The sequence below is a fragment of the Cherax quadricarinatus genome, unplaced genomic scaffold (genome assembly GCF_038502225.1).
Source record: "Cherax quadricarinatus isolate ZL_2023a unplaced genomic scaffold, ASM3850222v1 Contig1844, whole genome shotgun sequence".
Lineage (NCBI taxonomy): Eukaryota > Metazoa > Arthropoda > Malacostraca > Decapoda > Parastacidae > Cherax > Cherax quadricarinatus.
In genome coordinates this window covers 41,085-65,992 of record NW_027196870.1, presented here as the reverse complement: position 1 = coordinate 65,992, position 24,908 = coordinate 41,085, and the positions used below count along the sequence as shown (strand labels likewise).

Genomic DNA, 24,908 nt, shown 5'->3' with positions numbered 1-24,908 from the left:
GCTGCAACATCAGATAGGGAGATTGCCCGTCTTTAGGCTGTGAGTGCACATCACTCCGGGGACTTCCTCCAAACAGTTCCCATATCGGCAATGGGAACGCGACTCGACCCTAAGACCCTCCGTATTGCAGTGGCTCTGCGCCTTGCTGCCCCAATTCACACAGAATATATGTGTATTTACGGCAAAGTGCAAGCAGACCAATACGGTCTACATGGTCTTAACTGTTCCAAAACCAAGGGCTGGCATGCAAGACACAATGAGGTCAACGACATCATTAAGAGAACCCTTGCTACAGCTGGATGCCCTGCCGAGAGGGAGCCACGATCACTTGCAGCAAACAATACCCACAACCCAGCAAACCGCCCCGACGGGATCACCATCTATCCTTGGAAGAATGGCAAGCTCTTAGCATGGGACTATACCTGTGTGTCCACACTGGCTGACACCTATATCCATCACAGTGTGGGGCGACAGGGAGGAGCTGCTGACCACAGGGAGGAGTACAAGATCAGCAAGTACAGGGACATTAGCCAACAGTATCAATTTGTCCCAGTGGGATCAGAGACCTTGGGATCATGGGGAAAAAATGCCACATGTTTCCTTAAAGAATTGGGTTCCAGACTCATCGACACCACCAGGGACCCAAGGGCAGCCACTTTCATGTTCCAGCGCCTCAGCGTCGCCATCCAGAGGGGAAATGCTTGCTGCATACTTGGCTCACGTCCAGCCTCGGAGGAGCTGGAGGAAATTCATGATCTTTGATACATTGTGCATTTGTATTCATGTTTATGTTTTTTTCTGTAAATGTATTTTGTTTATTAATAAATGTTCACATAGAAGAAAAAATATATAGGGGGTGGTAGGAGAAGAAAATATTCAAACAGCTCCGGGGAGAACCTTGAGTTTTCTCTGAGGTACGTTTATTGTCTTCTCTGAGGATGAGGGTCCCCATTCCAGCTATAGAGGTGGTACTTCCCTATATTTTAAATATATATATATATATATATATATATATATATATATATATATTTTATATATATATATATAATATATATATATATATATATATATATATATATGTGTATGTATATATATATATATATATATATATATATATATATATATATATATATATATATATATATATATATATATATATATATATATATATATATATAGATAGATAGATAGATATATATACACGTGTGAACATTGGGAAAAAAATCCTACAGGTAGGGAAGAAAAAATAAGGTGGGATGTGCTAAAAAACATAGTGAACCAAGGCAATGAGCGTCGATGGGCATCACTGCACACCTTCCTGCTTCTGGACAGATACTGCAACACAGGAGAAATTGCTGCTGCTGAGCTGTGATATAACAGGGTACGGTCTCCTTTGGAGTGGTGAAGTAGTCATCGTAGTAGTCACTGCAGGGTTTACTAATCCTGGGGCACAACCTGCTGGTGCCTTCTAGTGAGGCATCATCAGTACTCGGCAACTGGGCAGGACTTCTTCTGGCAAGTGACTCAGGAGGACATTTCTCGACCGGTACTGTAGCTGGGACTGTCACTGCCGGCGAGTGTGGAGTTGTGGCAGGGACGACTCGGTGAACGTCTGGGAGTTGTAACAGCATAAACCATACTGCAGTGAGCTGGCTAGCAGTCAAAGGGACATCATCTTTGTGCAGGTTGCTCACTGAAGCTGTGACATAAGTTAGACAATTGTCTACCAACAGGGCTACTCCGGCTGGATGAGTGTCATTCTCTCGACAGTTGGAGTTATAGCAGAGGTTAGTCTAAGCATCCTCAGACTGGTTCTCTACATATAACAGCTCTCTGATGGTCAGGAGATGAAGTGGAACGAGTCTCAATGGGGAACAGTAGCAGGTACGACTCAGGAGGGTGTCTACGAGCGCCGAACAAAGCGAGCTTTCTGTACAAGGGGCTCAGATGCTCGTAGCTGATGCTGGGACTGACTAATGTCAGCTGTCAACAGTCAATGGTCTGTTGAGACACACGAAAAACACCTACCATACACATGCGGTTCAACATGGCTTGCACTAGCAAATGACACTTTTCTGTGCAAAAATCGACACTAAGCCATTCATGAACATGTGAGAACACTGACTGAGAGGAAATTAACATGTGACATAGCTTCTCTCAATTTTCCCAACAAAACTGCAACAAAATGCTCACTAATAGACTAGAACACTCAATGTGACATCATGTGGTGATGTCAGGCATGATGTCATGGGGTGACATTGCGAGGTGATGGAAGGGCAACATGGAGTAACGTTGTGAGGTGACATCGGGCAGCATCCTGGAGTGACTTCAAGCAGACGTCCAGGGGGATGTCAGGCAGACGTCGTGGGTAATATCACAAGGTGAAATCCTAGAGTGATGTTGGGCAGATGTGGTTGGTGACATCGCGAGGAGACGTGAGGCAACATCGTGGGTGACGTCGTGAGGTGACGTCAGGCAGCATCGTGGGTGACGTCGTGAGGTGACATCAGGCAGCATCATGGGTGATGTGAAATGACGTGGGGCAGCATCGTGACATCAGGGGAGTGATACGGAGAGCATTGTGACTTCATGGGTGATGCCAGGCAGCATGTGGCTTGGGTTGTAGATCCACATGGCTTCGTGATCCATGTGGCTTCGAGTGACCACAGTGGGCACAGAAATCACCACTAACTCACCTTTGACTTGCTGAAATAGTCGTCCTGAGCTGAACAACAACAGCAGAGCCATACAGGTGATGCTGAACTTGAAACAGGACTTGAAACAGCATTGGATGCTGTAGGATGAAGTTGCAGGGACACCACATATATTTATCGAAGAAATTTGGAAGATTTCGGCCTAGATCCTGCTGGTACCAGTGTCTGGATGCTGAGACCTGCAGACACGACTTCAGGATAATGCGTAGAGAGACGGATATTTCTTGTATGGGGTGATGAAGTGAAGACAATGTCTTCATTCCCCATCCTTCCTCTCTCTGGGCAAACTGCTTTGAACACTACTTCCACCATTTATCATGCAATAGTTATGTGTGTACTTGGTAGCGGGAATAAATGATAAGGCTTCGGAGGCTTTTTATTTTGTTTGCAGTTCATGGTACAAAGACAGTATGTTTTAAGTGCCCATGGCCCACAGGGTCATCCCCGAGGAGAGAGTGGTGAAGTGGCACCTTATTGACTCTAAGATGCCTGGACGTCAAGTGAGAGTAAGGTAGGGTGATGCGGGTTGAAGGGACATGCCCACCAGGCTTGCCCTCTGGTGGCAACTATAAAAACTAGCCATGTAGGCTTACAGTCTACATTCATAATACGAGTGAAACAACAAAAATGACTCTCTTTATCTTAGCAGTAAAATTATAGGAAAACCCTGCACCCCTTTACTTACAGTGTAGGACAATATTAAACTGTAGTCAATAGTTAGATAATAAGAAATTGACTATCTTGTATTGAATATAATAAGAGATAAACCATATTGTATTGAATACTGTGAGTATGTTAAGCAATGGTAAAATCATGCTGAAGTCAGCATTTAGGGGCCTGCCCTAAAACAAAGTGCGCTGCGAGGCTCAGATTGCTCTAAGAAATGGACTGGGAAATGTGCGTCACGTGGGCATAGCCCCTGAACAAAAGAATAATTGTGCAGTGCATTCTCGACTTTTGTTTATTTGACAGAATCAAAAATTCGTGGTAGAACTTTTACAGTGAAGTATAACTGGTCTTCCTGTTGTGAAAATACCATGAAGCAAAAGACTAATTTTGGTTCGAATAGTGTAGTGTAACGTGCACGTTGCCAAACATTCCTGTCTGAGTGAAAGACAGTGCAACAGTTTGAGAGACACTACTACATCAATCAAGACACCTATTTTGGGGTAAAATTTTCCCTACCAAGCCAGGGAAGATTTTTGGGTCCAATACAAATACCCAGTAAGTCTAGACACCCCTGCTTCTAGTTAGGCTGGCTGCAGCTGATAGTTAGGGGCAAGCCTTGCCTAGATTTACCAATAGACCTTGTAATGGGTGGGCCATTGAGCCTAACCAAGTAAGTGAAAATCCATTCAGCATTAAATTACCAGTGTTACAAATGCTGAAATATTCACTTTTTTGGGGCAATTATTTACTCATCACTTGTACCCCCAAAGTTCAGGGATAAAGATAATACGGTTTTCCTCACAGAAGTAACCCCGGATGCAGCTATGGAGAAGCTGAGCTGTCGTGAAGCTAAGTATCTTTCATTCATGTTTTTTTAATAGACTTAGCTTAGTAATATTCTCAAGAGCACTTATGTTTTTGTGCTGGGTGACAGGGGACACTGGGTACTGGGTGAGCAGTGACTGGGTACTGGGTGAGCAGTGACTGGGTACTGGGTGAGCAGTGACTGGGTACTGGGTGAGCAGTGACTCCCGTTTCCTGTCAGGCTAGTGAGGAACAGCTGGCCCTCACCATTCTCTTTGAGCCTGCAGGAACTCAAATATTTGTAAAGACTCCAGTCTTTACAAATATGTGTGGATGCCATATACACAATACTTCATAAACTATTAAAATATTTTGTTATAAACAAATAACCCGCACATAGAAGAGAGGAGCTTACGACGACGTTTCGATCCGACTTGGACCATTTACAGTCACCCTGTTATTGACAGGTAGAGACTGGCTCCTCTGATCCACTTCAGAATTTCAACTCGTGTATCCTACTTAAGTAGGTTTGATATTTAATGGAGAGTGTTAATAACATTTTCCCGCTTTTAATCTCGAAATGGTATACTATTGTTTTATGTTTTGCATTATTTTGCTTTTGTTAGTGAAAAGTTCTTGTTTCAAGGAACTTGACTTATCTTCTCCTAGCTATATGACCCTAACAGGTTTACCACTTTTCTCTTATTAAAACATAATAATTGTGGCTGATGCATCGTATGAAATGATTGCATTCCTTTATAAATCACAATGCTTTATAGGTTAAAGCTGTGTAGGCACAAGTGGTCAACTTTACATTTTTAGTGCAGACGCACTAATCAAATTGGTTTCTGTGAAGTAACTGAAGAATGTCCCTTCTGACTGGAAATAAATCAGATGTTAATGATCACTGTGTTCACTGCCGGTATGTAACATCCTATCAATAACAAAAAAAGGCACAATACCGTGACTGGAACGATACACAAATAACCCCACATAAAAGAGAGAAGCTTACGACGACGTTTCGGTCCGACTTGGACCATTGACAAAGTCACACTAACCAGAAGTGGAGCAGGACGGCTATGTATAGGCAGGAAGAGGTAGTGGTGGTGGTAGTAGTAGTAGTAGTACAAGAATGGTATATAATACCGACAAGATGAAATTAAGACACATGCGCAACACCCGGGCATCCCTATCGTAGACGTTTCGCCATCCAGCCAGCCACTGGATGGCGAAACGTCCACAACAAAGACAACCAGACTGTCAATGGTCCAAGTCGGACCGAAACGTCGTCGTAAGCTTCTCTCTTTTATGTGTGGGTTATTTGTGTAACATCCTATCAAATCCAAAAGTGCTTTAATGTTTTAATGGTATTTTCCAGCAGTAAGCAAGGCATGTATTCACTACTAGCAGTATTTATCACGCTGAAGTAATATGTCGAATTCATTCCAAGCTTCACAAACCCTTGCCTTTATAGTTTACGTTGCTTTTACAGTGTTATCACTTGACTTAATTATGTATTTCTTTTAGCATTAAAGTAGAATCTTGTCCACTTTTAATTATGAATTTAAACTTTTTCCTTCCAGATAAACTGTCAGACATTGTAAAAATCATTGGTCCAAAGAATGATGTTGACCAGTGCTTTAAACTCCTGAATAAAATGTTAAAAGAGCTTCACAAAACGAATTACCAGGTTAAAGTGTCTATCCCCCACAAGTTCCACAAGTTCATCATTGGCAAAGGTGGTGCAAATATCAACAAGGTGAGCATGTCCTGACAATAATATCATTAATGAAAATGTTTATACTTGGTATACATTGTTTGCCAGAATTCAGTGAACTGGAAAAATTGAAAGATATAAAGAGGAGTCAAGGTAATATTTCTGAAAGGATTCATATAAACTGGTTAGCAAATCGAAATCTAGAGGGGAGTGTTTGCATTATGAAGGATGTGGCCGATTTTGGAATTCCCATGATCATTTAAATTGTGATGACTATCGCTTGAATTTCAGCTAGAGCAATGGTTCTTTGCCTTTCTCGTCCTTTGACCCCCAGAGACTCTTCAGGGTATTACCGTGACCCCTGTAATAAATTTTGAAATGGTGAACCTTGTGAAAAGGTAAGATAAAATAAAATGATAGGACGACCATAGTTTATTGAAAATACCACAGAACAAAAACCTTGAAAAAAATCCACATATCCTCTACAAATGCCAGAACACTGCAAATTCCACAGAACTGTTGAACATCATACGAAACCTATTTCTCATTCACTCAGTGGTGGGTCGAAATTGTTTTGCAGCCATGAGTCTGTCAAAGCGAGGAGCAGTGCTTCATTTTTAGTGTTACCATTGCTGAGAATCGAACCTCGCAGTGATAGGTTGACGGGGACTGGATCATCTTGGCCAGTGCGCACACCGAAAGAATAGAACAGTCGTGCTGCACTCTTTGCCCAAAATGTCGGGAGCTCTTTTTCAGAAAAGTTCACTTTCAGCTGAGAATCCTCGCGAATTTGAAGAAATTCTACCTTAGCAGCAACATCAGTATCACTGATGGCACTATCCTTGACTGAAAAGGGTCTGAAGATACACGCATCAGTACAGCGGTCGTCCAATCCTGAAAAGTAACTTTAGATGGCGTCATTCACTGCCAAACGATGAGTTAAGATCTCCTCACGGAAACTGCATTCAGCATCTGGTATAGAATCCAGGAGAGTCATCATCTGAGTGAAGACAGTTGTCACTATCCTCAACTCTTTTCTGGTAAAGTTGAATCTTATACTTGAACGCTGCCACTTTGTCACGAGCTTTGTGCAGCATTGTAAGGTTTCCTTTGAGTGAAATATTCACCGAATTCACTTCAGAGAAGAAATCTGCTAAGTAGGCAACCTTTGTTACATATAAGTTAGGTAAGGTTCGTCAGGAAACAGGAGTGTGTCCTGACGTACTTGTATGAGCCTAGTATGGGCCAACAGGCCTGCTGCAGTGTTCCTCCTTTCTTATGTTCTTATGATCTTATCATGATGACCAGCCTTTGGAGCTTTGGTCATCTGACCGAGGCCTTCCGCTGGCTTACAGGTCCACCCCTTTAAAAATTATGGTCATTTATAAGCCACATTGGCAGACACCTACTTGCCATACTCCGTAATGGAAGGGGGTGGAGCTGCCAGCCACAGGGAGACCCAGAAGATCCGAAAATATGAAGACCTATCCCCTTGCTATAACTTCATTCCAATAGGGTCGGAGACCCTTGAAGCATGGGGCAAGTGTGCTCTAAAGTTCCTCAAAGAGCTAGGTGAAAAGCTCATCATACAAACCAAGGACCACAGGGCGACCAGCTTCCTCTTTCAGAGACTCAGTGTTGCGATCCAGAGAGGAAATGCCTGCAGCATTCTGGCCACGCGGCCCACTGCAGGGCAGCTGCACGAAGTATTTGAGATGTAGCTCAGAGTTACCTATGTTGTTTTACTTTCTGTTGTATTTTTGTGAATGTTTGGCCAATGTATTTTGGCTTTAAATAAAACATACTTGAAATATACCTCCAATACTCTATACTTCTTTCTTACTACTATAAATTGCTCATAATTTTAAATTACAAGTCAAATCTTACTCCAAATTAATAATATTCATTATTCTTACCTGTCCATTTAATTTTGTTTATCACTACTTGTTTTTTAGTCACTTTTTATTGTGTATGCAATTAGTGTATATTCCAATTACTTTTTTGCAAGTACCAAAACTATCTTTTGCTAGCTAGTACCAACTACCTCATTTTTTTACTTTTACTGTGCAATAAACTGCTCAATTTATTTAATATTACAAATCAGATCTTACTCCTAAACCAATATTATTTCATAGTGACCACCTGTCCATTTAACTTTGTTTACCATTACTTAATTTTAGTCCCTCATATATTTTCTCCTTTATTTTAGCTTTATATAACTACCCTAGTTTATACATTCACAATTGTTAAAATAATCAAGGTGCTATTCTCAGGTGCTAAAGTAGAATAAGTTCACAACTTTGCCATTATATTCCAAAACTACCTTAGCTCATTATTTTACATTTGTTAAATAATTCAGGTGCTATTTTTTTAGCTTAAGACTATTTACTTTGTTTTATACTTAATTCTAACTATAGATTCACTACATATCTTATGATTACAAGCATTGATCCTGATACCAACCTCTTATTTAATGACTTAAATGATTCAAACAGTTACTGTAATTACTACACTGCAGAACAATCAAAGGCACTTCTCAGTGCCAACAACAACATAACTATTTTTAACTACAATATCAGATCTTTAAGCAAGCATTACGATGACCTCATAGCATTACTAAATTCCTTACATGCCAATATGTCCATCATTACACTAACTGAAACCTGGCTAAAGCCTGATAGTACAGATGTCTATGCCATTCCTGGTTACACAGCCATACACAACTGTAGGCCAGACCAACAAGGGGGTGGCACAGCCATATACTACTCAGACCAACTAGAATGTATCACTAATACTTGCACAAGGGATGAACATGGGGAATATATAATAGCCAAATTCAAATCCAAATACCTACAAAAACCTCTCACATTGATAAACATTTACAGAGTTCCACAGTCAAACATTAGCCAATTTAGTCAAAACCTAGGAAGTATGATAACTGATGCACGCATGAACAAAGATCACTTACTACTCTCAGGTGACTTCAATATAAATCTCCTGCAAGACCAGGACCCACACGTTACTGAATTCACAAACACAATGAGTAACTGTATGTTGCTACCAACAGTAACAAAACCTACAAGAGTTACAGAGACTAGTGTTTCCCTACTTGACCACATCTGGACCAACACCATATCCCCTTTAAAATCAGGCATAATTACAGATAATACCACAGACCACTACCCTACTTTTCTCATAACAACTCTTGGTAAATTACCCCAAGACACTACTAAAGTCACCTTCAGACTTCACAATGAGGCAGCCATTAATAACTTCACAACAGCAGTAGCAAACATTGACTGGCACACTGAGCTAGAAATCTATACAGATATTGACGAATGTATTAATAATTTTCTAAAAAAGACCCAATACCTCTATAACAAGCACTGCCCTAAAAAAACTAAACAGATGACAGCTAAGAGACTGAACAGTCCCTGGTTAACACCCAGCATTCTCAAATCCATAAATACAAAACACCAATATGAAAAACAGTACAGAATGGGTCACATAACCAGAGACCAAACAAAACGTTACTCGTCAATCCTAACCAGCCTGATAAGAAGGGCAAAAAAATTGTATTATGAGAACAGATTATCCAACTTACGAGGTGATATAAAAAAGACCTGGAAAACCCTATCAGAAATTCTAGGAACAAAAAAGATATCACGAAATAGCGAAATAAAATTAGCAAAATCAGATGAACCCCAACTCCCACCAACAGAAACAGCAAACAGACTCAATGACTTCTTCTCCACTATAGGACAAAACCTTGCCAATAAAATCCCAAGCTCAGATACCCCACCAAATGACTACCTCACTGGCAACTACCCGAACACACTGTTCCTAGCTCCGACTAACCCATACGAAGTCTCCCTTATTATCAACACGCTAAAAAACAAGGCAGGAGATTTAAATACCTTACCACCCTTTATATACAAAAAAGTGTCACAAGTGCTATCACCAATCATTGCAACACTCTTTAACAAATCCATTGAATCCTCCACCTTCCCCACAGTACTCAAAATAGCAAGGGTCACCCCGATCCACAAAGGAGGAGACCAAACAGAGTTGAATAACTATAGGCCAATATCCAACTTACACCCTCTCTCAAAAATCTTCGAAAAATTAATTCATAAACGAATCTACTCCTACCTTATCTCCCAAAACATACTCAACCCCTGCCAATTTGGATTCAGGCCAAATAAAAATACTAATGATGCTATTATACACATGCTAGAACATATATACACTGCAATAGAGAAAAAAGAAGTCCCACTGGGGATCTTCATTGACTTACGTAAAGCTTTTGATACAGTTAACCATGACTTGCTCCACGTAAAATTGTCACACTATGGTATAAGAGGGCACTCCCTCAACTACCTCAAGTCATACCTCAGCAACAGAAGCCAATATGTGTATGCAAATGGGGCAAACTCTTCTGCACAACCAATTACAGTTGGTGTCCCACAGGGAAGTGTCCTTGGCCCTCTTCTCTTTCTCCTATACATAAATGACCTACCAAATGCTTCGCAATTACTCAAACCCACACTATTTGCAGATGACACTACATACGTCTTCTCCCACCCGAGCCCAGTCACGCTAGCCAATACTGTAAATACAGAATTACAGAAAATATCTACCTGGATGAGGACTAACAAACTTACACTAAACATTGACAAAACCTACTTCATTCAGTTTGGTAACAGAGCTACAGATGTCCCTCTTAACATAATGATAAACGGATCACCTATCACAAAGCTAACAGAGGGAAAATTCTTAGGAATCCACCTTGATAATAGACTCAAATTTCATACACATATACAACAAATTTCTAAGAAAATTTCCAAGACTGTAGGCATACTATCGAAGATACGGTACTATGCTCCACAGTCAGCCCTCCTGGCCCTATATCACTCTCTTATTTACCCCTATCTCACCTATGGAATTTGTGCATGGGGCTCAACAACAAGTAACCATCTCAGACCACTAATTACCCAACAAAAGGCTGCAGTTAGAATGATAACAAATTCTCACTATAGGCAGCACACTCCACCAATATTCAATACACTAAACCTATTCACCATACAAAACATTCATACTTATTACTGCACCTATTACATACATAGAACACTTAACTCTGATATTAACCCTCCCCTCAAACATCTCCTTGCCAACCTCAACAGAACACATGACCATAACACAAGGCACAGATCACTCTTTGATGTTCCTCGTGTCCATCTCACACTATGCAAAAACTCAATGCACATAAAAGGCCCTAAAATCTGGAACTCATTACCTGTAAATATAAAAGAAACACTACCTGTTTATAAATTCAAGTCTCTTCTCAAAGATCACTTACTCACCCAAAACCAAATAAATACTGAATAACTGAACCTTATAAATTGTATATCTTAAATGTTTCTCACAATTATATCACATAAATGTTAAACCTAAAACCCAATCTAACTTTATTATTTTTTAAATACACTACCTAACAGAATACTCCATTCTACTGAATGTACAACAATGCATACAACCATATGACCTGTCTTTGTAATACTCACTTGTGCTTTATAGTAATCTGTTTACATTAAAGTTTTATCACCGATGTCATCATTGCTTAGTTCATCTTAAGTTAATTTTAAGCCAGCCCGTAATGCTATGCATAGTATAAGTGGCTTTGGCATACTGCTCTTTTCTGTATTTTTTGTACCTCTGTATGTGTGCACAAATTTTTAAATAAATAAATAAATAAATAAATAGGGGGTGGTAGGAGAAAATTCTCAAACAGCTTCAGGGAGAACCTTAAGTTTTCCCTGAAGCAAATTTATTCTTTTCTCTGAGGATGAGGGTTCCTAGGACAGTTCTTGAGGTGGTACCTCCCTATATTTTATATATATATATATATATATATATATATATATATATATATATATATATATATATATATATATATATATATATATATATAATGTATATATATATACATATATATATATATATATATATATATATATATATATATATATATATATATATATATATATATATATATATATATATATATATATATTTTTTTTTATTATCACACCGGCCGATTCCCACCAAGGCAGGGTGGCCCGAAAAAGAAAAACTTTCACCATCATTCACTCCATCACTGTCTTGCCAGAAGGGTGCTTTACACTACAGTTTTTAAACTGCAACATTAACACCCCTCCTTCAGAGTGCAGGCACTGTACTTCCCATCTCCAGGACTCAAGTCCGGCCTGCCGGTTTCCCTGAATCCCTTCATAAATGTTACTTTGCTCACACTCCAACAGCACGTTAAGTATTAAAAACCATTTGTCTCCATTCACTCCTATCAAACACGCTCAAGCATGCCTGCTGGAAGTCCAAGCCCCTCGCACACAAAACCTCCTTTACCCCCTCCCTCCAACCCTTCCTAGGCCGACCCCTACCCCGCCTTCCTTCCACTACAGACTGATACACTCTTGAAGTCATTCTGTTTCGCTCCATTCTCTCTACATGTCCGAACCACCTCAACAACCCTTCCTCAGCCCTCTGGACAACAGTTTTGGTAATCCCGCACCTCCTCCTAACTTCCAAACTACGAATTCTCTGCATTATATTCACACCACACATTGCCCTCAGACATGACATCTCCACTGCCTCCAGCCTTCTCCTCGCTGCAACATTCATCACCCACGCTTCACACCCATATAAGAGCGTTGGTAAAACTATACTCTCATACATTCCCCTCTTTGCCTCCAAGGACAAAGTTCTTTGTCTCCACAGACTCCTAAGTGCACCACTCACTCTTTTTCCCTCATCAATTCTATGATTCACCTCATCTTTCATAGACCCATCCGCTGACACGTCCACTCCCAAATATCTGAATACGTTCACCTCCTCCATACTCTCTCCCTCCAATCTGATATTCAATCTTTCATCACCTAATCTTTTTGTTATCCTCATAACCTTACTCTTTCCTGTATTCACCTTTAATTTTCTTCTTTTGCACACCCTACCAAATTCATCCACCAATCTCTGCAACTTCTCTTCAGAATCTCCCAAGAGCACAGTGTCATCAGCAAAGAGCAGCTGTGACAACTCCCACTTTGTGTGTGATTCTTTATCTTTTAACTCCACGCCTCTTGCCAAGACCCTCGCATTTACTTCTCTTACAACCCCATCTATAAATATATTAAACAACCACGGTGACATCACACATCCTTGTCTAAGGCCTACTTTTACTGGGAAAAAATTTCCCTCTTTCCTACATACTCTAACTTGAGCCTCACTATCCTCGTAAAAACTCTTCACTGCTTTCAGTAACCTACCTCCTACACCATACACTTGCAACATCTGCCACATTGCCCCCCTATCCACCCTGTCATACGCCTTTTCCAAATCCATAAATGCCACAAAGACCTCTTTAGCCTTATCTAAATACTGTTCACTTATATGTTTCACTGTAAACACCTGGTCCACACACCCCCTACCTTTCCTAAAGCCTCCTTGTTCATCTGCTATCCTATTCTCCGTCTTACTCTTAATTCTTTCAATTATAACTCTACCATACACTTTACCAGGTACACTCAACAAACTTATATAATATATATAATATATATATATATATATATATAATATATATATATATATATATAAAAATATATATATATATATATATATGTCGTGCCGAATAGGCAGAACTTGCGATCTTGGCTTAAATAGCAACGCTCATCTTGCCATATAGGACTAGTGAAAATTTGTGTATGCAATAATTTCGCCAAAATCATTCTGAACCTAACGAAAAAAATATATTTCACTGTGTCTGTTTAGTATTAAATTACTGTAAACAAATCTAAAATATATTTAGTTGGGTTAGGCTAAAATAAATTGTTCTTGCTGTAATAAGGTTACGTAAGTTTTCTAAGATTCTTAAATGTGCGTGGATGTAGTGCGGATGACAAGAAACAGATGATTGCTGATGCTATGAATGAAAAGAAGTTGGATGTCCTGGCCCTAAGCGAAACAAAGCTGAAGGTGGTAGGGGAGTTTCGGTGGGGGGAAATAAATGGGATTAAATCTGGAGTATCTGAGAGAGTTAGAGCTAAGTAAGGGGTAGCAGTAATGTTGAAGGATCAGTTATGGAAGGAGAAAAGAGAATATGAATGTGTAAATTCAAGAATTATATGGATTAAAGTAAAGGTTGGATGCGAAAAGTGGGTTATAATAAGCGTGTATGAACCTGGAGAAGAGAGGAATGTAGAGGAGAGAGAGAGATTTTGGGAGATGTTAAGTAAATGTATAGGAACCTTTGAACCAAGTGAGAGAGTAATTGTGGTAGGGGACCTGATTGCTAAAGTAGGAGAAACTTTTATAGAGGGTGTGGTAGGTAAGTTTGGGGTGCCAGGTGTAAATGATAATGGTAGCCCTTTGATTGAACTTTGTATAGAAAGGGGTTTAGTTATAGGTAATACATATTTTAAGAAAAAGAGGATAAATAAGCATACAAGATATGATGTAGGGCGAAATGACAGTAGTTTGTCGGATTATGTATTGCTAGATAAAAGACTGTTGAGTAGACCTCAGGATGTACATTTTTATAGAGGGGCCACAGATATATCAGATCACTTTTTAGTTGTAGCTACACTGAGAGTAAAAGGTAGATGGGATACAAGGAGAATAGAAGCATCAGGGAAGAGAGAGGTGAAGGTTTATAAACTAAAAGAGGAGGCAGTTAGGCTAAGATATAAACAACTATTGGAGGATAGATGGGCTAATAAGAGCATAGGCAATGGGGTCGAAGAGGTATGGGGTAGGTTTAAAAATGTAGTGTTAGAGTGTTCAGCAGAAGAGGAGCGATTGGTGGAATGATGATGTAAAGAGAGTAGTAAGGGAGAAAAAGTTAGCATATGAGAAGTTTTTACAAACTAGAAGTGATGCAAGGAGGGAAGAGTATATGGAGAAAAAGAGAGAGGTTAAGAGAGTGGTGAAGCAATGTAAAAAGAGAGCAAATTAGAGAGTGGGTGAGATGTTATCAACAAATTTTGTTGAAAATAAGAAAAAGTTTTGTAGTGAGATTAACAAGTTAAGGAAGCCTAGGGAACAAATTTATTTGTCAGTTAAAAATAGGAGAGGAGAGTTATTAAATGGAGAGTTAGAAGTATTGGGAAGATGGAGGGAATATTTTGAGGAATTGTTAAATATTGATGAAGATAGGGAAGCTGTGATTTCATGTATAGGGCAAGGAGGAATAACATCTTGTAGGAGTGAGGAAGAGCCAGTTGTGAGTGTGGGGGAAGTTCGTGAGGCAGTAGGTAAAATGAAAGGGGGTAAGGCAGCCGGGATTGATGGGATAAAGATAGAAATGTTAAAAGCAGGTGGGGATAAAGTTATAGAGTGGTTGGTGCAATTATTTAATAAATGTATGGAAGAGGGTAAGGTACCTAGGGATTGGCAGAAAGCATGCATAGTTCCTTTGTATAAAGGCAAAGGGGACAAAAGAGAGTGCAAAAATTATAGGGGGATAAGTCTGTTGAATATACCTGGTAAAGTGTATGGTAGAGTTATTATTGAAAGAATTAAGAGTAAGACGGAGAATAGGATAGCAGATGAACAAGGAGGCTTTAGGAAAGGTAGGGGGTGTGTGCACCAGGTGTTTACAGTGAAACATATAAGTTAACAGTATTTAGATAAGGCTAAAGAGGTTTTTGTGGCATTTATGGATTTGGAAAAGGCGTATGACAGGGTGGATATGAGGGCAATGTGGCAGATGTTGCAGGTGTATAGTATAGGAGGTAGGTTACTGAAAGCAGTGAAGAGTTTTTACGAGGATAGTGAGGCTCAAGTTAGAGTATGTAGGAAAGAGGGAAATTATTTCCCAGTAAAAGTAGGCCTTAGACAAGGATGTGTGATGTCACCGTGGTTGTTTACTTCTCTTACAACCCCATCTATAAATATATTAAACAACCACGGTGACACCACACATCCTTGTCTAAGGCCTACTTTTACTGGGATTGTAAGAGAAGTAAATGAGAGGGTCTTGGCAAGAGGCGTGGAGTTAAAAGATAAAGAATCACACATAAGTGAGAGTTGTCACAGTTGCTCTTTGCTGATGACACTGTGCTCTTGGGAGATTCTGAAGAGAAGTTGCAGAGGTTGGTGGATGAATTTGGTAGGGTATGCAAAAGAAGAAAATTAAAAGTGAATATAGGAAAGAGTAAGGTTATGAGGATAACAAAAAGATTAGGTGATGAAAGACTGGATATCCGATTGGAGGGAGAGAGTGTGGAGGAGGTGAACGTATTCAGATATTTGGGAGTGGACGTGTCAGCGGATGGGTTTATGAAAGATGAGGTGAATCATAGAATTGATGAGGGGAAAAGGGTGAGTGGTGCACTTAGGAGTCTGTGGAGACAAAGAACTTTGTCCTTGGAGGCAAAGAGGGGAATGTATGAGAGTATAGTTTTTCCAACTCTCTTATGTGGTTGTGAAGCGTGGGTGATGAATGTTGCAGCGAGGGGAAGGCTGGAGGCAGTGGAGATGTCATGTCTGAGGGCAATGTGTGGTGTGAATATAATGCAGGGAACTCGTAGTTAGGAAAAGGTGCGGGATTACCAAAACTGTTGTCCAGAGGGCTGAGGAAGGGTTGTTGAGGTGGTTCGGACATGTAGAGAGAATGGAGCGAAACAGAATGACTTCAAGAGTGTATCAGTATGTAGTGGAAGGAAGGCGGGGTAGGGGTCGGCCTAGGAAAGGTTGGAGGGAGGGGGTAAAGGATGTTTTGTGTGCGAGGGGCTTGGACTTCCAGCAGGCATGCATGAGCGTGTTTGATAGGAGTGAATGGAGACAAATGGTTTTTAATACTTGACGTGCTGTTGGAGTGTGAGCAAGTAACATTTATGAAGGGATTCAGGGAAACCGGCAGGCCGGACTTGAGTCCTGGAGATGGGAAGTACAGTGCCTGCACTCTGAAGGAGGGGTGTTAATGTTGCAGTTTAAAAACTGTAGTGTAAAGCTCCCTTCTGGCAAGACAGTGATGGAGTGAATGATGGTGAAAGTTTTTCTTTTTCGGGCCACCCTGCCTTGGTAGGAATCGGCCAGTGTGTTAATAATTAATTATAGTATAGGTATGTATGTATGTATGTATGTATGTATGTATGTATGTATGTCGTGCCGAATAGGCAGAACTTGCGATCTTGGCTTAAATAGCAACGTTCATCTTGCCATATATATATATATATATATATATATATATATATATATATATATATATATATATATATATATATATATATATATATATATATATATATATATATATATATATAATATATATATATAAAAATATACCTAACATAAATATATACATATATATATATATATATATATATATGTATATATATATATATATATATATATATATATATATATATATATATATATATATATATATATATATATATATATATATAATATATATATATATAAAAATATACCTAACATATAAATATATATATATATATATATATATATATATATATATATATATATATATATATATATATATATATATAAACCATACCCCCGGCCGGGATTGAACCCGCGGTCATAGAGTCTCAAAACTCCAGCCCGTCGCGCTAGCCACTAGACCAGCTAGCGACGGGCTGGAGTTTTGAGACTCTATGACCGCGGGTTCAATCCCGGCCGGGGGTATGGTTTATTTGCAATCGTGTCATTACGATTTCTTAAGTCAAGTTATATTATATATATATATATATAATATATATATATATATATATATATATATATATATATATATATATATATATATATATATATAATATATATTTATATAAATATATATATATATATATATATATATATATATATATATATATATATATATATATATATATATATATATATATATATATATTTATTTTTATTATTATCACACTGGCTGATTCCCACCAAGGCAGGGTGGCCCGAAAAAGAAAAACTTTCACCATCATTCACTCCATCACTGTCTTGCCAGTAGGGTGCTTTACTCTACAGTTTTTAAACTGCAACATTAACACCCCCTCCTTCAGAGTGCAGGCACTGTACATTCCATCTCCAGGACTCAAGTCCGGCCTGCCGGTTTCCCTGAACGCCTTCATGAATGTTACTTTGATCACACTCCAACAGCATGTCAAGTATTAAAAACCATTTGTCTCCATTCACTCCTATCAAACACGCTCACGCATGCCTGCTGGAAGTCCAAGCCCCTCGCACACAAAACCTCCTTTACCCCCTCCCTCCAACCTTTCCTAGGCCGACCCCTACCCCGCCTTCCTTCCACTACAGACTGATACACTCTTGAAGTTATTCTGTTTCGCTCCATTCTCTCCATATGTCCGAACCACCTCAACAACCCTTCCTCAGCCCTCTGGACAACAGTTTTGGTAATCCCGCACCTCCTCCTAACTTCCAAACTACGAATTCTCTGCATTATATTCACACCACACATTGCCCTCAGACATGACATCTCCACTGCCTCCAGCCTTCTCCTCGCTGCAACATTCATCACCCATGCTTCACACCCATATAAGAGCGTTGGTAAAACTATACTCTCATACATTCCTATCTTTGCCTCCAAGGCCAAAGTTCTTTGTCTCCACAGACTCCTAAGTGCACCACTCACCCTTTTCCCCTCATCAATTCTATGATTCACCTCATCTTTCATAGACCCATCCGCTGACATGTCCACTCCCAAATATCTGAATACATTCACCTCCTCCATACTCTCTCCCTCCAGTCTGATATCCAATCTTTCATCACCTAATCTTTTTGTTATCCTCATAACCTTACTCTTTCCTGTATTCACTTTCAATTTTCTTCTTTTGCGCACCCTACCAAATTCATCCACCAATCTCTGCAACTTCTCTTCAGAATCTCCCAAGAGCACAGTGTCATCAGCAAAGAGCAACTGTGACAACTCCCACTTTGTGTGTGATTCTTTATCTTTTAACTCCACGCCTCTTGCCAAGACCCTCGCATTTACTTCTCTTACAACCCCATCTATAAATATATTAAACAACCACGGTGACATCACACATCCTTGTCTAAGGTCTACTTTTACTGGGAAATAATTTCCCTCTTTCCTACATACTCTAACTTGAGCCTCACTATCCTCGTAAAAACTCTTCACTGCTTTCAGTAACCTACCTCCTTCACCATACACCTGCAACATCTGCCACATTGCCCCCCTATCCACCCTGTCATACGCCTTTTCCAAATCCATTAGTGCCACAAAGACCTCTTTAGCCTTATGTAAATACTGTTCACTTACATGTTTCACTGTAAACACCTGGTCCACACACCCCCTACCTTTCCTAAAGCCTCCTTGTTCGTCTGCTATCCTATTCTCCGTCTTACTCTTAATTGTTTCAATAATAACTCTACCATACACTTTGCTAGGTATACTCAACAGACTTATCCCCCTATAATTTTTGCACTCTCTTTTATCCCCTATGCCTTTATACAAAGGAACTATGCATGCTCTCTGCCAATCCCTAGGTACCTTACCCTCTTCCATACATTTATTAAATAATTGCACCAACCACTCCAAAACTATATCCCCACCTGCTTTTAACTTTTCTATCTTTATTCTATCAATCCCGGCTGCCTTACCCCCTTTCATTTTACCTACTACCTCACGAACTTCCCCCACACTCACAACTGGCTCTTCCTCACTCCTACAAGATGTTGTTCCTCGTTGCCCTATACACGAAATCACAGCTTCCCTATCTTCATCAAGGTCCTAGCCTCTATCACCCAACTGGGAAGATTGTTCCACGCATTATATATGTATATATATATATATATATATATATATATATATATATATATATATATATATATATATATATATATATATATATATATATATATATATATATATATAATGGATTTAATTCGGACAATAGTAGATTTAGAAAGGACATAGGTAAGTACTGGTTTTCTAACAGAGTTGTGTGATAGAGGCTAGGACCTTGAGTAGCTTTAAGAAGGAATTGAACTAATATATGAGTGGGAGGGGCTGGGTTTGATTGGTGTCATTGGGTACGGGAGTTATTTCTTGGGTAGCTTTAGGTAGAGGTCGTTTAGGTAAGGACCTGTCTCGCATGGGCCATTAGGCCTTCTGCAGTGTTCCTCCATTCTTATGTTCTTATGTTCTTATATATATATATAAATATATATATATATATATATATATATATATATATATATATATATATATATATATATATATATATACATATATATATATATACATACATATATATATATATATAACATATATATATGCATACATATATATATATATATATATATAATATATATATATATATTTTTTTTTTTTTTTTTTTTTTTTTTTTTTAATAAATATAGGGAAGTACCACCTCTATAGCTGGAATGGGGACCCTCATCCTCAGAGAAGACAATAAACGTACCTCAGAGAAAACTCAAGGTTCTCCCCGGAGCTGTTTGAATATTTTCTTCTCCTACCACCCCCTATATGTTTTTTATTCGATGTGAACATTTATTAATAAACAAAATACATATACAGAAAAAAACATAAACATGAATACAATGGCACAATGTATCAAAGATCATGAATTTCCTCCAGCTCCTCCGAGGCTGGACGTGAACCAAGTATGCAGCAAGCATTTCCCCTCTGGATGGCGATGCTGAGGCGCTGGAACATGAAAGTGGCTGCCCTTGGGTCCCTAGTGGTGTCGATGAGTCTGGAACCCAATTCTTTAAGGAAACGTGTGGCATTTTTTCCCCATGATCCCAAGGTCTCTGATCCCACTGGGACAAATTGATACTGTTGGCTAATGTCCCTGTACTTGCTGATCTTGTACTCCTCCCTGTGGTCAGCAGCTCCTCCCTGTCGCCCCACACTGTGATGGATATAGGTGTCAGCCAGTGTGGACACACAGGTATAGTCCCATGCTAAGAGCTTGCCATTCTTCCAAGGATAGATGGTGATCCCATCGGGGCGGTTTGCTGGGTTGTGGGTATTGTTTGCTGCAAGTGATTGTGGCTCCCTCTCGGCAGGGCATCCAGCTGTAGCAAGGGTTCTCTTAATGATGTCGTTGACCTCATTGTGTCTTGCATGCCAGCCCTTGGTTTTGGAACAGTTAAGACCATGTAGACCGTATTGGTCTGCTTGCACTTCGCCGCAAATACACATATATTCTGTGTGAATTGGGGCAGCAAGGCGCAGAGCCACTGCAATACGGAGGGTCTTAGGGTCGAGTCGCGTTCCCATTGCCGATATGGGAACTGTTTGGAGGAAGTCCCCGTGACGGTAAGCTGTCCAATATACAAAAAGAGTTAGAAACAGAAATACAAATAGCTAGAGCTTCATTTAAGGTTATTAATATAATATTCAAGAGGTTGCTAGTAGACTTGCAGTAAATCAACCATTCAAATCATTATGAAGCTGTGTGTAGTCTGTGGTCAGTCAAACAAACGGGCTACCACATGGATAAATTGTCATTTTTGTGGAAATTGGTGTCACGCTCCTTGTGCAGATATCCCAGAACTAGCTACAAGCAGTATTAAAACAGAGAAGTGTTTTTGGGTATGCCCAAATGAGGAAAATCTGTGGACTAAAATCACAAGGGTATTAAAAGAGGATAACATCAAAGCTGCTTTCATAGAAAACCTGGAAGCTTTCTACAACAGATGGGAACATAAAAAGTCCGGGCTGAATGGTACTGCCCTTGATACTGGCCATGTAGTCACAAACTGTAAGGCTGGAGGTGATGTCCTGGTAGTCAGTAAATGTAGGGCTGATAGTGCTGTCCTGGGAGACAGTAATGGTGAAGCTGGAGGTGCTGTCCTGGGAGACAGTAATGGTGAAGCTGGAGATACTGTCCTGGGAGACAGTAATGGTGAAGCTGGAGGTGCTGTCCTGGGAGACAGAAATGGTGAAGCTGGAGATACTGTCCTGGTAGACAGTAATGGTGAAGCTGGAGATTTTGTCCAGGTAGTCGGGAATTATACGCAGGAAGGAATACATATAAATGACCTCATAGAGGACAGGAGCCATAGTAGGGAAACAAGTGTAGTCAAAGATAAGATAAAACCAATATTGCAAACCAGAAATACCGCAGGAAATAGCAAACAAGAGGACTCCAATAGCAATAGTGAGGATAAATTACCAAAAACAACTGGTGGGAGCTCCATTGTTGGTGCTAAGGAGGATAGGAATAAGACAGGGAAACATGCACCAACAGGGAATACAGTCACAGAAACCCAAGGCAAACGGAAACCAAGCCTGTGCACATACTATGCACTTGGTATCTGCTGGCATGGGAAATCTGGAAAAACAGATGGGACATGCAACTATGACCACCCTAGAAAATGTCATGCCCATATGACAACAGGAAAATGCAAACTCCCTTCCTGTAAGCTTTTTCACCCTGAAATGTGTACCTCTTCAGTACAGGAAAGACTGTGCTATAACTTAAATTGCCAGGCATACCATCTAAAGGGGACAAAAAGATACAAAACATCCAGGCCATGGGAAAACCTGGGTAGCCACAGCCACTCAAGAGGGAGAGGTTTTTTAGTGCCAGGAAGGAAAAAAAACTGGCAGGAAATGGCAGAAATCGTACACCAAATCCAGTCATTCCTGGAGTGGAACCACAGTCGATGGCCTCCACTCCAAACCAACAGATACAGATACTAATGCCGGAAAAAAAATCCCCCCCCAGTACCAACAATACCACCAGTCCGATAACATTCTTCTTTGCAAATATACAGGGTCTAAAGCCAGCAATAAACAACAAAATACCTTTCATCCGTGGACTGCTTGCAGAGGCAAAGGCAATGTTCGCGGCTTTCACTGAGACCCACATAAAGGATCACTTGGACAACGAAATATGGATCCCAGGTTACAACCTATACAGATGTGACAGAGTGAACAGGCAAAAGGGGGGGGGTTGGCCTGTACATTGCAGAGTCACTTGTTTGCACAGAACTGCTTAATGCCTCAAATGACGTAGTGGAAGTTTTAGCAGTAAAGGTCGAGAACCAAAACCTAGTCATTGTGGTAGTCTACAAGCCTCCGGATGCAACATCCCAGCAATTCCAGGAACAGCTGTTAAAAATTGACCACTGTCTGGAAAATCTTCCAGCTCCTGCACCCAGCATCTTGCTCCTGGGGGATTTCAACTTAAGGCACCTAAAATGGAGGAATATAGCAAATAATATTGTTGCAGTAATAACACCAGGAGGCAGCTCTGATGAAAACTCACACTCACACGAGCTTTTAAATCTCTGCACAAAATTCAATTTAAACCAGCAAATAATAGAGCCTACTAGACTGGAGAATACACTAGACCTCATCTTCACTAACAATGATGATCTGATAAGAAATGTCACCATATCAAAAACAATATACTCAGATCACAACATAATTGAGGTTCAGACATGTATGCGTGGAGCCTCAGACCGACAAAATGAGACTAGTCACGAGGGAGCATTCACCAAATTCAACTTCAATAACAAAAACATAAAGTGGGACCAAGTAAACCAAGTCCTAACCGATATAAGCTGGGAAGATATACTAAGCAACACAGACCCAAACTTATGCCTAGAACAGATTAACTCGGTGGCACTCGATGTATGCACAAGGCTTATTCCTCTAAGAAAAAGGAGGAGTAGATGTAAAATAGAAAGAGACAGGCGCTCCCTTTACAGGCGACGGAAAAGAATAACAGAGCGGCTAAAAGAGGTCAATATATCAGAAATGCGCAGGGAGACACTGGTCAGAGAAATAGCAAGCATCGAACTTAAGCTAAAAGAATCCTTTAGGAGTCAGGAATCGCGGGAAGAACTAAAAGCCATAAATGAAATCGAAAGAAACCCAAAGTATTTCTTCTCCTATGCCAAATCAAAATCGAGAACAACGTCCAGTATTGGGCCCCTACTTAAACAAGATGGGTCCTACACAGATGACAGCAAGGAAATGAGTGAGCTACTCAAGTCCCAATATGACTCAGTTTTTAGCAAGCCGCTAACCAGACTGAGAGTCGAAGATCAAAATGAATTTTTTATGAGAGAGCCACAAAATTTGATTAACACAAGCCTATCCGATGTTATCCTGACGCCAAATGACTTCGAACAGGCGATAAATGACATGCCCATGCACTCTGCCCCAGGGCCAGACTCATGGAACTCTGTGTTCATCAAGAACTGCAAGAAGCCCCTATCACGAGCCTTTTCCATCCTATGGAGAGGGAGCATGGACACGGGGGTCGTCCCTCAGTTACTAAAAACAACAGACATAGCCCCACTCCACAAAGGGGGCAGTAAAGCAACAGCAAAGAACTACAGACCAATAGCACTAACATCCCATATCATAAAAATCTTTGAAAGGGTCCTAAGAAGCAAGATCACCACCCATCTAGAAACCCATCAGTTACACAACCCAGGGCAACATGGGTTTAGAACAGGTCGCTCCTGTCTGTCTCAACTACTGGATCACTACGACAAGGTCCTAAATGCACTAGAAGACAAAAAGAATGCAGATGTAATATATACAGACTTTGCAAAAGCCTTCGACAAGTGTGACCATGGTGTAATAGCGCACAAAATGCGCGCTAAAGGAATAACAGGAAAAGTTGGTCGATGGATCTATAATTTCCTCACTAACAGAACACAGAGAGTAGTCGTCAACAGAGTAAAGTCCGAGGCAGCTACGGTGAAAAGCTCTGTTCCACAAGGCACAGTACTAGCTCCCATCTTGTTCCTCATCCTCATATCCGACATAGACAAGGATGTCAGCCACAGCACCGTGTCTTCCTTTGCAGATGACACCCGAATCTGCATGACAGTGTCTTCCATTGCAGACACTGCAAGGCTCCAGGCGGACATCAACCAAATCTTTCAGTGGGCTGCAGAAAACAATATGAAGTTCAACGATGAGAAATTTC

General features: G+C 40.1%; 1 protein-coding gene across 1 annotated transcript in view; it reads left to right on the top strand.

The window, feature by feature from the left end:
• The first annotated feature begins 4,175 nt into the window (after nt 1-4,175).
• The window catches only part of LOC138850982 (vigilin-like), a 39,061-nt gene continuing 18,328 nt past the window's right edge, over nt 4,176-24,908 (top strand). The window contains exon 1 of the mRNA XM_070081146.1: nt 4,176-5,946. Within this exon, the coding sequence (XP_069937247.1) occupies nt 5,746-5,946 (201 nt within the window). The 5' untranslated portion in view covers nt 4,176-5,745. The remainder of the gene's footprint in view (nt 5,947-24,908) is intronic.